The sequence below is a fragment of the Neomonachus schauinslandi genome, chromosome 4, assembly GCF_002201575.2.
Source record: "Neomonachus schauinslandi chromosome 4, ASM220157v2, whole genome shotgun sequence".
NCBI classification, from domain to species: Eukaryota; Metazoa; Chordata; class Mammalia; order Carnivora; family Phocidae; genus Neomonachus; species Neomonachus schauinslandi.
In genome coordinates, this window is record NC_058406.1 from 24,893,470 (window position 1) to 24,906,365 (window position 12,896).

A 12,896-nucleotide genomic window follows, 5' to 3' on the forward strand; every position below is an offset into this window, starting at 1 on the left:
AAGGTTCGCGCTTGATCCTGAGGAATGTGGGAGGTCACCCGAGGGTGTTTAGCAGGAAGTGACCTGGTCAGACTTGGAGCTAGTCTGGTTGTTGTGTGAAGAACCCCGGGTTGGGGTGAGGGGAGAGCAGGCAGGGACATGAGTTAGAAGGCTGATGCAGTGAAAAGCATGGCTACTCACTGGCTCAAAGTGGTGGCATTGGGGGTGTAGATTCCTAGAAGGCCAGGAGGGCACAGCTTGGTGATGAATTGGATGTGGGGGATGTTGGACAGAGATGATGACCAGGTTTCTGGTGTGGGTAACTTGATAGAAGGTGGTGCCTTGGGGCGCCTGGGTGGCTCAGTCGGTTGGGTGTCTGTCTTTGGTCCAGGTCATGATCCTAGAGTCCTGGGATCGAGCCCCTCATTGGGTTCCCTGCTCAGTGGGGAGCCTGCTTCTCCTCCTCTCTCTCCCCTTCCCCCCTGCTCGTGTGTTCTCTCTCTCAAATAAACAAAGAAAATCTTAAAAGAAAAAAAAGAAGGTGGTGCCTTGGCGGGGTGGAGAGCTCCAGAAGGACAGGTTTGTGGGAGAAAAAGATGAATTTAGTTTGTGGCTCACTGAGTTTGAGGTGCCTCGTAGACAGTCAAGTGGAAATGTCCTGTAGATGGTTGGATTTGGGGTCTGGAGGTCTGGTGGCAGGTCCTGGTGGGAGTTTTGGGAGTCATCAGTTTTGAGATGGTGAAAAATGCCAAATGGATGGGTTGACCAAGAGGGGGTATGGAGTGAAAGGATTTTGTGAGGAGAGCACCCTTAGGGGAAAGTTGAAGCCTGGGAAACAAGGCCTTATGGAGGGGGTGACATTTGGAACCCACCTTGAGGAAAGGTCAGACTTTGGGCATGCGTAGAGGAAGGCAGGCATGCTTAATGATGAAAGCCTTGATGCCAGAATACAGTGTTCTGGCACATCCCAGAGGACTTCGTACTGTGCTGTCCTCCAAGGCATGCTGCCTGCTGGCGTGGGTGCCCGCTTATGCATATTCCTCTCTTAGCACCCCTGCCCCAGGCAAAGGCAGTGGAAGGTACGGGGGTCCTCTTACACTGTCCCTTGTTTCTCTGCCTTCAGAGCCTTGGGGAGCATTGCCTCTCCTAGGAGCCCCTTGAAGGACACGCCTTAGATGCAGGAAGACGTTAAACAAGAACAGTCCAGCTGAAGCGAGGTATCCAGGACCAACCATGGCCGTGGCCCTAGAACCCCAGACCCAGGCCTCTCCCCGACCGGAGCCTGAAGAACTCCTGATTGTGAAATTGGAGGGGGACTCGTGGAGATCAGAATCCAAACTCCGGGAGGAGAACCGTGACCCCGTCCCTGGCCCCGAGGCCTCCCGCCAGCGCTTCAGGCAGTTCCGGTACAGGGATGCGGCGGGACCGCATGAAGCCTTCAGCCAGCTCTGGGCTCTCTGCTGTCACTGGCTGCGGCCGGAGATCCGCCTCAAAGAGCAGATCCTGGAGCTGCTGGTGCTGGAGCAGTTCCTGACTATCTTACCCAGGGAGGTCCAGGCCTGGGTGCAGGCACGCCACCCTGAGAGTGGCGAGGAGGCAGTGGCCCTGGTGGAGGATTGGCACCGAGAAGTCCGGGCTGCAGGCCAGAGGGTGAGGCAAACAGTCTGTCCTTCAAGGAGCGGGTCAGGCAAGGCGGCGGGGCTGTGACTAGCTTAATAACTGCCGAAACCACAGCGGTAATAATCGTGATTGTTGTTGTTATTGACTGGCTGACATTTACTGAGCACTGCTGTAAAGCTGATACTGTTCTCAGTGCTTTCCATGATTAACTCATCTAATCCTGTCAAAGGTTTAATGAGATCAGTACTGTTACCCTGATTTTACCAATGAGGAAACTGAGGCAGAGGACAGCTAGGTGGTTGGCTTGAGGTCACACAGCCCCAGACAACAGAGCATGTTCAGGCAGCCTGATGCTGAAGGCCACGTTCAGAACCACTGCCCAGATTGCCTCCTGGGACCGTATTCACAGTGTGCATGATTTGTATTATGATTCACATGTGATGAAATCTTTGGGTGCTTATAGCAGAAATCTGGGTGGACAGACGTAGCATCATCATCCTCATTGTGTAGATTAAACTAAGGCCCCCAAACTCAGGTGGCTTGCAGAGCTCAGTAAGAACCAGAGCCTAAACGTAGATGCTCAGGTTCCAAGTTCGATGTTCTTTCTATGACATGACAGATGCCTCATCTGCCAAACCATGGGAACTAAAATACCTCTGAGGTATGAGGCTCAAATGGGTTAGTAACTGACATTTCCTGAACACTCACTGTGTGTCAGACACCATTCTCAGCTTTCTACATGTATTGCTCATCTCATCAACACAGCAGCCCAAGAAGGTAGGTGCTGTTCTGCCACCATTTTTCAGCTGTGTGAGTAGAGGCTCAAAGAGGTAAGGAACTTGTCTAGATTTATATAAGTAAGTGGTAGAGCCGAGATGAGGGAAGTGAAGGCATCGTGGATTTAACATTCACAGTTTCAACAGTTTGCAAGAGACTGAAGGCCCATGATGTCATTGATAATTTTTCTGTGGCACCATTTTTTTTTTTGAATCCTGCTTTTGGAGCTGGCATATGTAGAGCAAAGTCCTTGAGCTGGCTCCAGGCTGAGCCAGCCGCCCAGAACCTTCACCTCAGCATAACCCTGTTGCTTCCCCTTGTTATGTGGTCAGTAGTTTTTTGATGTTATAGTTAATCACATTTTGTTGGGGGAAATTATAGGTTTGAGAACATCCCTTGCAAATGGCAGGGGTTTTCTGTAAAAGGTAAAGCTCTGGACAGATGTGAGATCAGGGGAAGAAAGGTTTGTGGTCTGTGGGTTGGCTTTTTGGATTCCTTTACAAACTGAAGACACAGCAAGTGTCCTATTTGAAGTTACAGAACTAAGTATGAGAGAGTGTACTTTATTTGAATATGCCAGCCCACCCTCCCATATTATTTCTTGTAAAGAAAGCAGCTATTCATCTTAAATAGCAGTGAAAAAACAAATGGAAGTCTTAGGACTTCAGAGCTGGAAGATGAAGACCTTGAGACTCAGAGATGAGAATCAATTTAAATCAGGGTCTTTATGACTCTTTATCTGTAAAATGAGAGGGTTGGATTAGACCAAGAGTTCTCAAATTATACCCCTATGAGCTGAGGCGAGGTTGAACTGCTTCTAAAATTAGAAAAAAAAAAAAAAAGATAAGGTAATGGAACTTCTCTATGATGTATTATCTTCTGTGACTTTTATTTTTATTTTTTAACTTTCTTCCTGCTCTTGAGTGCTCACAAATGGCCAAGCAAATGGATAAGTAGCAGAGGAGCTCCCTGCCCCCACAGATGTTAACAGCTTGTGATTACATTGCAGGATACCTGACTCAGTTACATTTTCTGCAAGTGAAAATTTTCCAAGACTTAACCAGCTAACTAGATTCCTCAGAGAGAACTGCCTGGAAAAGGCGGTGCTGCTGGGCTAAATGTCCAAGATGTTTTCCTTAAAGAGATCTTTCAGCTCTGCTATTGGGTGGGTTTTGGCTTCTTGATTCTGTCGTCACCTCTTCCAGAACCTCTCTCCCCATCAGGTGCACAGGCATTTAAAAAAAAAAATAGACTTTATTTCTTAGAGCAGTTTTAGGTTCACAGCCAAACTGAGCAGAAAGTGCCCAGATTTCTCACATGCCCCCTGTCCCCCCCAGCCCACATGCACATCATTCCCCACCAGAGTGGCGCACCTGTCATGATCGGTAAACTTACATGGACTTGTCATTATCACCCAAAGTCCCTAGTTTACATTGGATGTCACTCTTGGGGTTGTACATTGTGTGGATTTTGATAAATGTATAACAACATGTATCCACCATTATAGTATCATACAAGGTAGTTTCACTGCCCTAAAAATCCTCTGTGCTCTGCATATTTATCCTTCCCTTCCCCAAACCCCTAGCAACCACTGATCTTTTTACTGTCTTCATAGTTTTGCCTCTTCCAAGGTGTCACATAGTTGGAATCATACAGGATGTATGTGGCCTTTTCAGATTGGCTTCTTTCACTGAGTAATGCATTTAAAGTTCCTCCATGTGTCTTCATGGCCTGATAACTCATTTCTTTTTAGCACAGTAATATTCCATCATCTGGATGTACTGCAGTTTATTCACCCACTGAAGGACATCTTGGGTGCTTCCAAGTTTTGGCAATTAGGAGTAAAACTGCTATAAACATCCATGTGTAGGCTTTTGTGTAAACATCCATGTGTAGGCTTTTGTGTGGTGCACAGGCATTTTTGGTGGATTCTTTATTCATCCATACCCCAACTAGTATTCTGTTGATTCTTTCCTTCTCCTTGTTGAATCTCCTTTCTGTGTCTACAATTGCCATCCGTGGAATCAGAATCTTTGCTTAGGTGTGGCAGTAGTTGGAGGAGCTCGGGCTGGGAGTGAGGGTTGTTATGGAGTCTAGTCACACAATTTCTCTGCGGATGGTAAGATTATAGCTATAACAAAGAGAGGTTGATTTGTTTTTTCCTTAAACAACCATGGAAGAAGGTTGGAAGCAGATGTTTTCTCCCTGTGAACCACACAGGACATTGGTGGATGGCCTCATCTGGAATGGCTCTTTATGCTTATGGCCCATTCCTATATATCTTAAGGATAAACATCCCCGTTTTGGGGAGAAGATTGGAGTTTTCAGATCAGCCAAAAGATTTTTGGAGTTATAGGTTTCACAAACTCTGTAAGTCGATGAAGGTGGATGTTATTATTTTGAATCAAAAAATAAGGTTCAGAGCAATGTATATAATTGCTATGTTTTATATAAAAATAGGGAAGAAGTAAGAGTCTGTATTCATAGATGCTTATATATACAGAAACCGAGAGGATGCAGAACACTGGTTTCCTGTGGGGAGGAGTGGGGAGAAGGAAGACACTGGGCAGATGGGATGGGCTGTTTTCACTAACTAGACCTTCATAGTTTCTATTTTTGAAACCACCTGAGTATTGAAAATACCGAGGGAAAACATTGAAACACATTTCTTAAAGTTTCTGTAAGGCAATGAGGTTGTTACATTGTTGGGGTTTTAGGGCGGGGAAATAACATCTCCACCTCCATCTCTGAATTTGGAACCAACAGACGGATAAGAAATGAGCTTTATGACTGATAATGCTGAGTTGGGTACTGTCCTCTCTTAACTGATTATTCCTTCTTATTTTATATATGTGCTCTCTGTCTCTGAGGGCTTTTCTGCCTGAACTTCTGCATTGAAGTCGAAATTACCACTTCTGTTTTCCTTTTGAATTACAGTGCCTCCTCTCTGCTTCTCCTTCTGTTTTAAGAGTAGATGGACCTCTCTCAAACAGCACATACTTTTATTCCATTTTAAAATTCCATCTGTAGTTGTTTGCCTCTCCTTTCTCTTATATTTATTTTTGAATTTTCCTTGCCTCGCAGCAGGAATATTTAGAGCAATTATATTTAAAGTTATTGTTATATCTGTTTTTATCTTTTGACAGATACCTGGTTAACTTTTATCTTTTTTTGATATCTTAAAAATGAAACGGCCTGTTTGTGATGTCTAGAGATTATGTTTTAATGTCATAAGATCATGTTACATGATTTATCTCTTTATGATTCAAAAATGTCTGGAACAGTAGCAGCCTCGTTGAGACACTTGCTTAGCCTCCCTTTGTTGAACAAAACAGTAGCCATTTGGTGATATCAATGCTGGTCTCTTTACTCACGTCGGTCTCATGGCTTTGTTGTCATACTTTGAGTCATCTTTGGATCTTAAAATGGGCCTGTGAACTTCTGGACCACAGCTGTACTCAAAAGAGAATTCCCTGCCCTAGCAAAATTGGTCTTATTGAACTGATGATTGGGAATTTTGACTGTCTGTGTGTAGGAACTGGACTTGTGTGCAGAAGAGACCAGGTCTTTAAAGGCAATGCAAGAATCTCAGCGTTGTCAGCTGCAGCCAGCGAATCACTGGCCCGAGGCACAGTGCCAGAAGCAGTGGGTGAAGAATTCATGCCCTGACCTTCCCAAGCATCTCGACACCAAGATGGTGCCACAGCCCTTGAAAGAGAGTGGTGAGTACCAAGGATCAGGGAAAAGGAGGGAAGAGAGGAGACAGTTAGAGTGGGTAAGGAAGGGCGCACGGGGAGGAGGGATGTGAGGAATTCAAGGCAAGGGGTAGAATAGTGTCTGATGGCCACGCTGTGAGGTAAGGCAGGTGAGCATCGTGCAAGAAGAGGAAGCTCCGAGCGATGCTGGCACGCCCCACTGAGCTGAGTCACGCAGCACATTCAGGTCGGCTTGGGGCCAGGTGGTGATCATAGGGGTTTGAGCTGGCATCTTACACACGGCCCTCTCTCAGGCCTGCTTCGGAACCAGACACTCCAGAAGGGAAGTAAAAGGGGGAAATCTGCCCTGGCTAGCCAGGCAGTCTCAACTTGATGCAAGCATGGCCCTTGGAAACCTGGACCTGGGAGGGGATGGTTTTTGGGAACCAGAGCTTGGGTTTCAGGGACTTTTTCTTCTCCTCAGCTGTCCTCACTCCCCGAGTCCCTACTCTCCCGAAGATGGGGAGTGTTGGAGATTGGGAGGTGACAGCCGAGTCCCAGGTAAGCTGCTGTTTGTCCTTTCTTTCCTGTCCTGACTTCTCCTGGGCCCGTGCCCCTGCGTCCCTCCCCTCTCTCTGTGGCCTGCCCTCAGCAGAAGGGCATGTGTTGGAGGGCGTTAGCCGCTGCCCCCCGGCCCCCGGTCTGCTGGGCCTCTCCTCAGTCATGCTGCTCCTTATGATGCTGGTCTCACACATGGTCTCCCTGTGTCCGTGACCTTTCCTGGGGTCTGCTAGGGTTCCCAGGCTGTTTTCAATTGCTGTCCTTGTCTTGTACATCTCACAGGAAGCCCTGGGCCCTGGCAAACACGCCGAGAAGGAGTTCTGCAAGGACCCCCCAGGAGACGGGTGTGGGAACGGTGTGCCCCTAGGTAAGGAAATAGTTCCCTCTCAGGAAGATCTTGTCTGGTTTCTGGTACACTCAGTTCCTGAAGATTGTCTCGTCGCTCCCTTAAGACTTGTGGCTCTAGGAAGTCTGGCACTTGAGACACAGGAAGAAGATATGCTCTCTGTGGCCAGCTCTGGTGGCAGGGATGGAGTGGGGGGCGTGGGGTCTGCCTGCATAGAGAGGCTGGCGGTTGGCTTCCAAGAGCCTGCCCTCTTGGGGCTCATTTCCTCAGTACATTGACCACGGCGGTCCTAGGCTGTCTCAGAAACCCAGTCCTTTCTGCAGCAAACAGGGTCCATCTCTCAGGGGCAGACTCCAGTGAGCTGAACCCATGAGACTGATGTACTAAACCACAGTGAGAAGTAAGCATCATAGGGCTCGAAGCACTTGAAGCCCACATGGCCTGCACCTGTCTCTGTAGCGCATCTCCAGGGAGCCAAACAAAAACGAACCATTTCCCTGCAGAGCCTGGGGTCAGTGTGAGGGGTTAGACGTGAGAAGGGGATAAAGTGGAAGACAGTGCTAGGTGTGCCTCCTCAGGGGAGCTAAGGGGAGACACGGGAAGCTTGTTGGCACCTTTCCTGACAGTAGAACTCCTTTTTTACATAAACCATGATATCTGGGTAAGATAGTGTTCACAGCAAACTTTGGGAAATGCTGAACCAAGTAAGCCTAAAGTTTCTTGTAGCTCTCAGCTACTTCTGATATAGTTTTCTTCAAATATTTATTTTAATTAAAGGCTTCCTGTTTTGTTAGGGCTAGGAGCTGTTGGGACAGCAGTCCTTTACACATAGCTGCTAAGTGTTTTAAAAAATAAGGAAATGTATTTTCTCACGTTTTTGGAAGTCCAGCGGAAGGGGTGCTCCAACCATAGTGCAAAGTGGCTCAGCAGTGTCATGGTGGACCTAGGTTCTTTCTCTCTGCTCTGCCGTCCTCAGTGTCTGCTTCCCACTGGAGTGTCATGTGTTATAATCAAAAGATAGATGCCAATGTCAGTTGAGCTCACAAGTTTCCTAGCAAGAGACACACACAAGCACACACACAGAGCAAATGAGTGAGAGAGAGGAAAACCTTTTCTCCAACCATTAAATTCATTCTGGTTGGGCCAGTTTAGGCCAGGTGCCCATCTGTGGACCAGTAACACTCACTCTTTGTGTTATGTCTCATAACTACAACAAAGAAAGCAAGTGAAGAAAGCAAACAGGTCAGTTAACATGGGGAATTGGCATGGGAATTTCTCATTAGCCTCATGCAGGGAAATGATCTCTTTCAGGGGCACTTTGGACAAATGCTCTGCTCAGTGTATCATTTCTACTTAATCATTTCTCTTCTTTCTTTTGTTTGAGTTCCCCCAGTTTCAAAACCAAGTATCAACTGCCAGCGAGAGCAAGGACCAGAATTTTGGCGTCCAAGCTTTATAAATTCCGGAAAAAGGAACAGTGCAGGTTACAACCCAGGTAATGAGCCAATAAGACCAGCTCAGTCATTGGCCTGGAGAGACTCAAAGGCCTGGGAGGAACCATACCAGTGGGACACGGAGGACATGAAGGTGTCGGGTGTGCACTGGGGCTACGAGGAGACCAAGACTTTTCTGGCAATTTTGAGTGAGTCTCCTTTCTCTGAAAAGCTTCGGACTTGTCACCAGAACCGCCAGGTGTACCGGGCCATTGCAGAGCGGCTGAGGGCTCGGGGCTTCCTGCGGACCCTGGAGCAGTGTCGCTACAGGGTCAAAAACCTCTTACGGAATTACCGGAAAGCCAAGAGCAGCCACCCACCAGGGACCTGCCCCTTCTATGAGGAGCTGGAGGCCCTGGTGAGGGCCCGGACGGCCATCAGAACCACAGATGGCCCAGGAGAGGCTATGGCACTCCCCAGGCTGGGGGATAGCGATGCAGAGATGGATGAGCAGGAGGAAGGAGGCTGGGGGCCTGAGGAAACAGCAGAAGACTGTAATGGTGATGACCTGGCCACTGATGAATCTGTCCAGGAGCCCAGGATTCCAGGGGGCCCAACCCTGTTCCAGAGTCGTATTGGTAAGAACAAGGGGGTGTCGTGGATCCAGATTCCAACTCTCCTGCCAGCCAAACCTCTGCTCTCTGATTTCAGAGCATAGACTGGATTGCAAGTCTAGATTGATGCCACTGGAGTAAGGTGTTAAGTTCCTTTGGTTGTCCCCAAACTCCTACTCTTGCCTCCTATGATCAGTTTCCTAAAATGAGTTTTTTTAGCTATAAAAGCAAACTTTTAAAACCTTAAGGAACCTTGAAGAGCTAATTCAGTATCAGGTGAGCCTTGAACAATGCAGGGTTAGGATACTGATCCTCTGCTCAGTCGAAAATATATGTATAACTTTTGACTCCCCCCAAATTTAACTACTAATAGCGCATATTGTGGACCACAAGCCTTACCAGTACCGTAAATAACACTTACTTTATATGTGTATTATATACTGTATTCTTAAATAAAGTAAGCTAGAGAAAAAATGTTATTAAAATCATAAGGAAGAGAAAATACATTTACAGTACTGTACTGTATATAAAAACCCAAATCTGTGTATTAGTGGATCCGTGCAGTTCAAACCCACGTTGTTCAAGGGTTAGCTGTATTTGCCAGAGTGTGTCACTAAGAGTATAGGGATGGTTATTGTGTTACGAGTGAACTTTTAATTTTAATGTGTAATGAGCACATCAACCGGTGATTTCACAGACAGTAAATTTAGATAAAGAAAGATACTGAGTGAGGTATTTAATATGTAACAGAAATCATGGTGGTATAGAGTTGAACATGTGACATTTGGGAAACACCCAATCACCGTACAAGTGGAAACACGGAAGCCCAAGAGATGAAGTGTCTTGTCTAAAGATACGCAGTGAGGTAGGCGCAGAGTCAGGATCAGAGCCCAGATCTTCTGCCTCCAGTTTTATGTGGTTTTCCCCTCCACCATGCTTCCCACCTGGGCTGCATCATTTACCTGCAGAGGACCTGAGAACAGACCACCTCCTTTTCATTCCTCCACAAAAGGAAAGGGCATCCTCACGTGGATGCTATTGCAAGACTGTTTGAAGTCCATTTATGTCTAGGGATTCTCAGTTACCATGTTTGTTAAGAGAAAAGTTCATAAAATAATAGAGGATGTGTATGGCATGGACATAAAGTCTCTTGGATCCCAGCTTGAGGCCTTAACCCACACCAGTCAATTGAAGCCAGAGGAGTGGGGTCACCTGGTATAATGTGGCCACCTGAGTCCTCTTCAGCTAAGACTCAAGAATTAATGGAAACTCTTGGAAGGGGGTGGGGTGGGAGGCCGTGGCATACCTCTGAGAAGCAAGGGAATAGTCTTTGCTGGGGCCCCGGGTGCCAGGAAAATTTCTGAGGGGCCTGTGTTCTAGGCATTTGGTGGGGCAGGGGACCCTGAACCCTGATGACCAAGGCACGTCTCATTATGCCTCACAGTTCTGAACTCTTCACTCCTGACAGCAGGTGTGCACTGGGGCTACGAGGAGACCAAGGCCTTCCTGACCATTCTCAGTGAGTCTCCTTTCTCTGAAAAGCTTCGCACCTGTCACCAGAACAGCCAGGTGTACCGGGCCATCGCAGAGCGGCTCTGTGCACAGGGCTTCCTGCGGACCCTGGAGCAGTGTCGCTACAGATTCAAAAACCTCCTTCGAAGCTACCGGAAAGCCAAGAGCAGCCACCCACCAGGGACGTGCCCCTTCTATGAGGAGCTGGACTCCCTGATGAGGGCGCGGACGGCCGTCAGAGCCATGGGAACCCTCAGGGAGGCAGCAGTTCTCCCTAGGTCCGGGCAGAGCAGTACCGAGGCTGATGACCAGCAGGCCTGGGATGAGATGGCAGATGAAGATGCCATCAAATCTCCAGTCCCACACCCTAATACCCCAGACACCGGTAAGCTGGGAGTAATTTGACGCCCACAAAATCCAGAAGCATGCAGGGAGAGCAAGGGGGCCAGCTCATTTCTTGTTTGTTTCTGAACTATAAGGGAGAATGGAAGTGAAAAGGAAAAGCGTTGTGATTTGCTTAGATAATTCAGTCTCTAGCTTTGTGTAATCCCCCAAATGAGATAAGCAGTATCAAGATCTTGATTTTACTGGGATTTATCTGGGAAATTACAGAGTTTATTCAATTTCCCATGACACAGGCTATTTGGAATGTGCTAGAAGAAGGAAGTGTTCAGTATTGAGTAGAGGGATGGGGGAGTTGGCCAGAGACTGATGAGCTGGCTGTGTGGCCTGGGCCTCATGACTCCGTTGGTGAGGTCACCATGTTCTAGGCTCCGCTTTCTGCTTTGCAGGTCAGAAATTTACATATGCACCAAAAGTTGATCAGTTTCATGTTAGTCATATTACAAGATGTGAACAGAAAATATGTGTTATAAATTCATGTTAAATTCACAAGACACAAGGTCCATAAATAGATGTTAACTAATGAATGAAGAAAAACTGCATTTCTGTCTGTTTTAGGGTTTGAGATGAGGCATAAGGATGAAGACCAGATTTTGGAGCAGGATATTTTTGAGGATTTGCCTGGAGCTTTATCAAATTGTACTAGAGAGGATGTTTGCCACCCTCCTGACTGGGGGCAAGACAGTGAAAATGAAGGTGAAGGTGAAGGGCACTGGGGAAACACCCCCCAGGAGCAGTGGGAAGAATGTTCTTCTGAAGAGGACTTAGAAAAACTTATTGACCATCAAGGCCTGTACTTGGCAGAGAAACCGTACAAGTGTGATACATGTGTGAAGAGCTTCAATCGGAGCTCCCACTTCAACGCCCACCAGCGGATCCACACAGGTGAGAAGCCCTACAAATGCCTTGAATGTGGGAAAAACTTTAGTGACCGCTCCAGCCTCAGTACCCATCAGAGAATCCACACTGGAGAGAAGCCCTACAAATGCCTTGAATGTGGGAAAAGCTTTAGTGATCACTCCAATCTTGTCACCCACCAGAGAATCCACACAGGGGAAAAGCCCTATAAATGTGGGGAATGTTGGAAAAGTTTCAACCAGAGCTCAAACCTCCTGAAACATCAGAGAATCCACTTGGGAGGCAATCCTGACCATTGCAGTGAGCCTGGGGAAAACTTGGGCCCAAGCCCATCCTTCAGTGCTCACTGCAGGAACTCTACAGAAGAGCCATCTCTTGAACAACCTCAGAGTGCCAGTAAGAACTTGAATTCTGGCCCACACAGCACCAACTCAGGGGAAAAGCTTTACCAGTGTTCTGACTGTGGAAGAACCTTCTCTAAGAGCTCTGCCCTCATTAGCCACCAAAGAATCCATACGGGAGAGAAACCATATGAATGTGCTGAATGTGGGAAAAGCTTCAGTAAGAGCTCCACGCTGGCTAACCACCAGCGAACCCACACGGGGGAGAAGCCGTACAAGTGTGTGGACTGTGGGAAGAGCTTCAGTGAGCGCTCTAAGCTCGTCACACACCAGAGAGTGCACACGGGAGAGAAGCCCTACAAATGCCTTGAGTGTGGGAAGTTCTTCCGTGATCGTTCCAACCTCATCACTCACCAGCGGATTCACACGGGAGAGAAGCCTTATAAGTGCAGAGAGTGTGGGAAGTGTTTTAACCAGAGCTCTAGTCTGATTATTCACCAGAGAATCCACACTGGGGAGAAACCCTACAAGTGCATGGAGTGTGGGAAAGACTTCAACAATAGCTCCCACTTCAGTGCCCACCGGAGAACTCATGCGGGAGGGAAGGCATCATAGGAGACGCCCCCCCCCCCCCCCCGCCACAACAGCAAAAGAGAAAAATGTATATTTAAATCTCCGATCGTAAGATGTATGCTAGAAACTTACCCAGTTTTTAAGCTTGGTGTATACCCAGGGAAGCTATCTTGGTATAATCCAGG

The 12,896-nt window shown here is 47.5% G+C and overlaps 1 protein-coding gene across 1 annotated transcript; it reads left to right on the forward strand.

Annotated features, from left to right (window-relative positions):
* The first annotated feature begins 1,212 nt into the window (after positions 1–1,212).
* On the forward strand, positions 1,213–12,753 carry ZSCAN20 (zinc finger and SCAN domain containing 20). The gene is made up of 7 exons (XM_021683675.2): positions 1,213–1,629; positions 5,912–6,098; positions 6,556–6,632; positions 6,915–6,999; positions 8,363–9,049; positions 10,494–10,922; positions 11,498–12,753. The coding sequence occupies exons 1-7, from the start codon at positions 1,213–1,215 to the stop codon at positions 12,751–12,753; spliced, it is 3,138 nt and encodes a 1,045-aa protein (XP_021539350.1).
* The last annotated feature ends 143 nt before the right edge of the window (positions 12,754–12,896 follow it).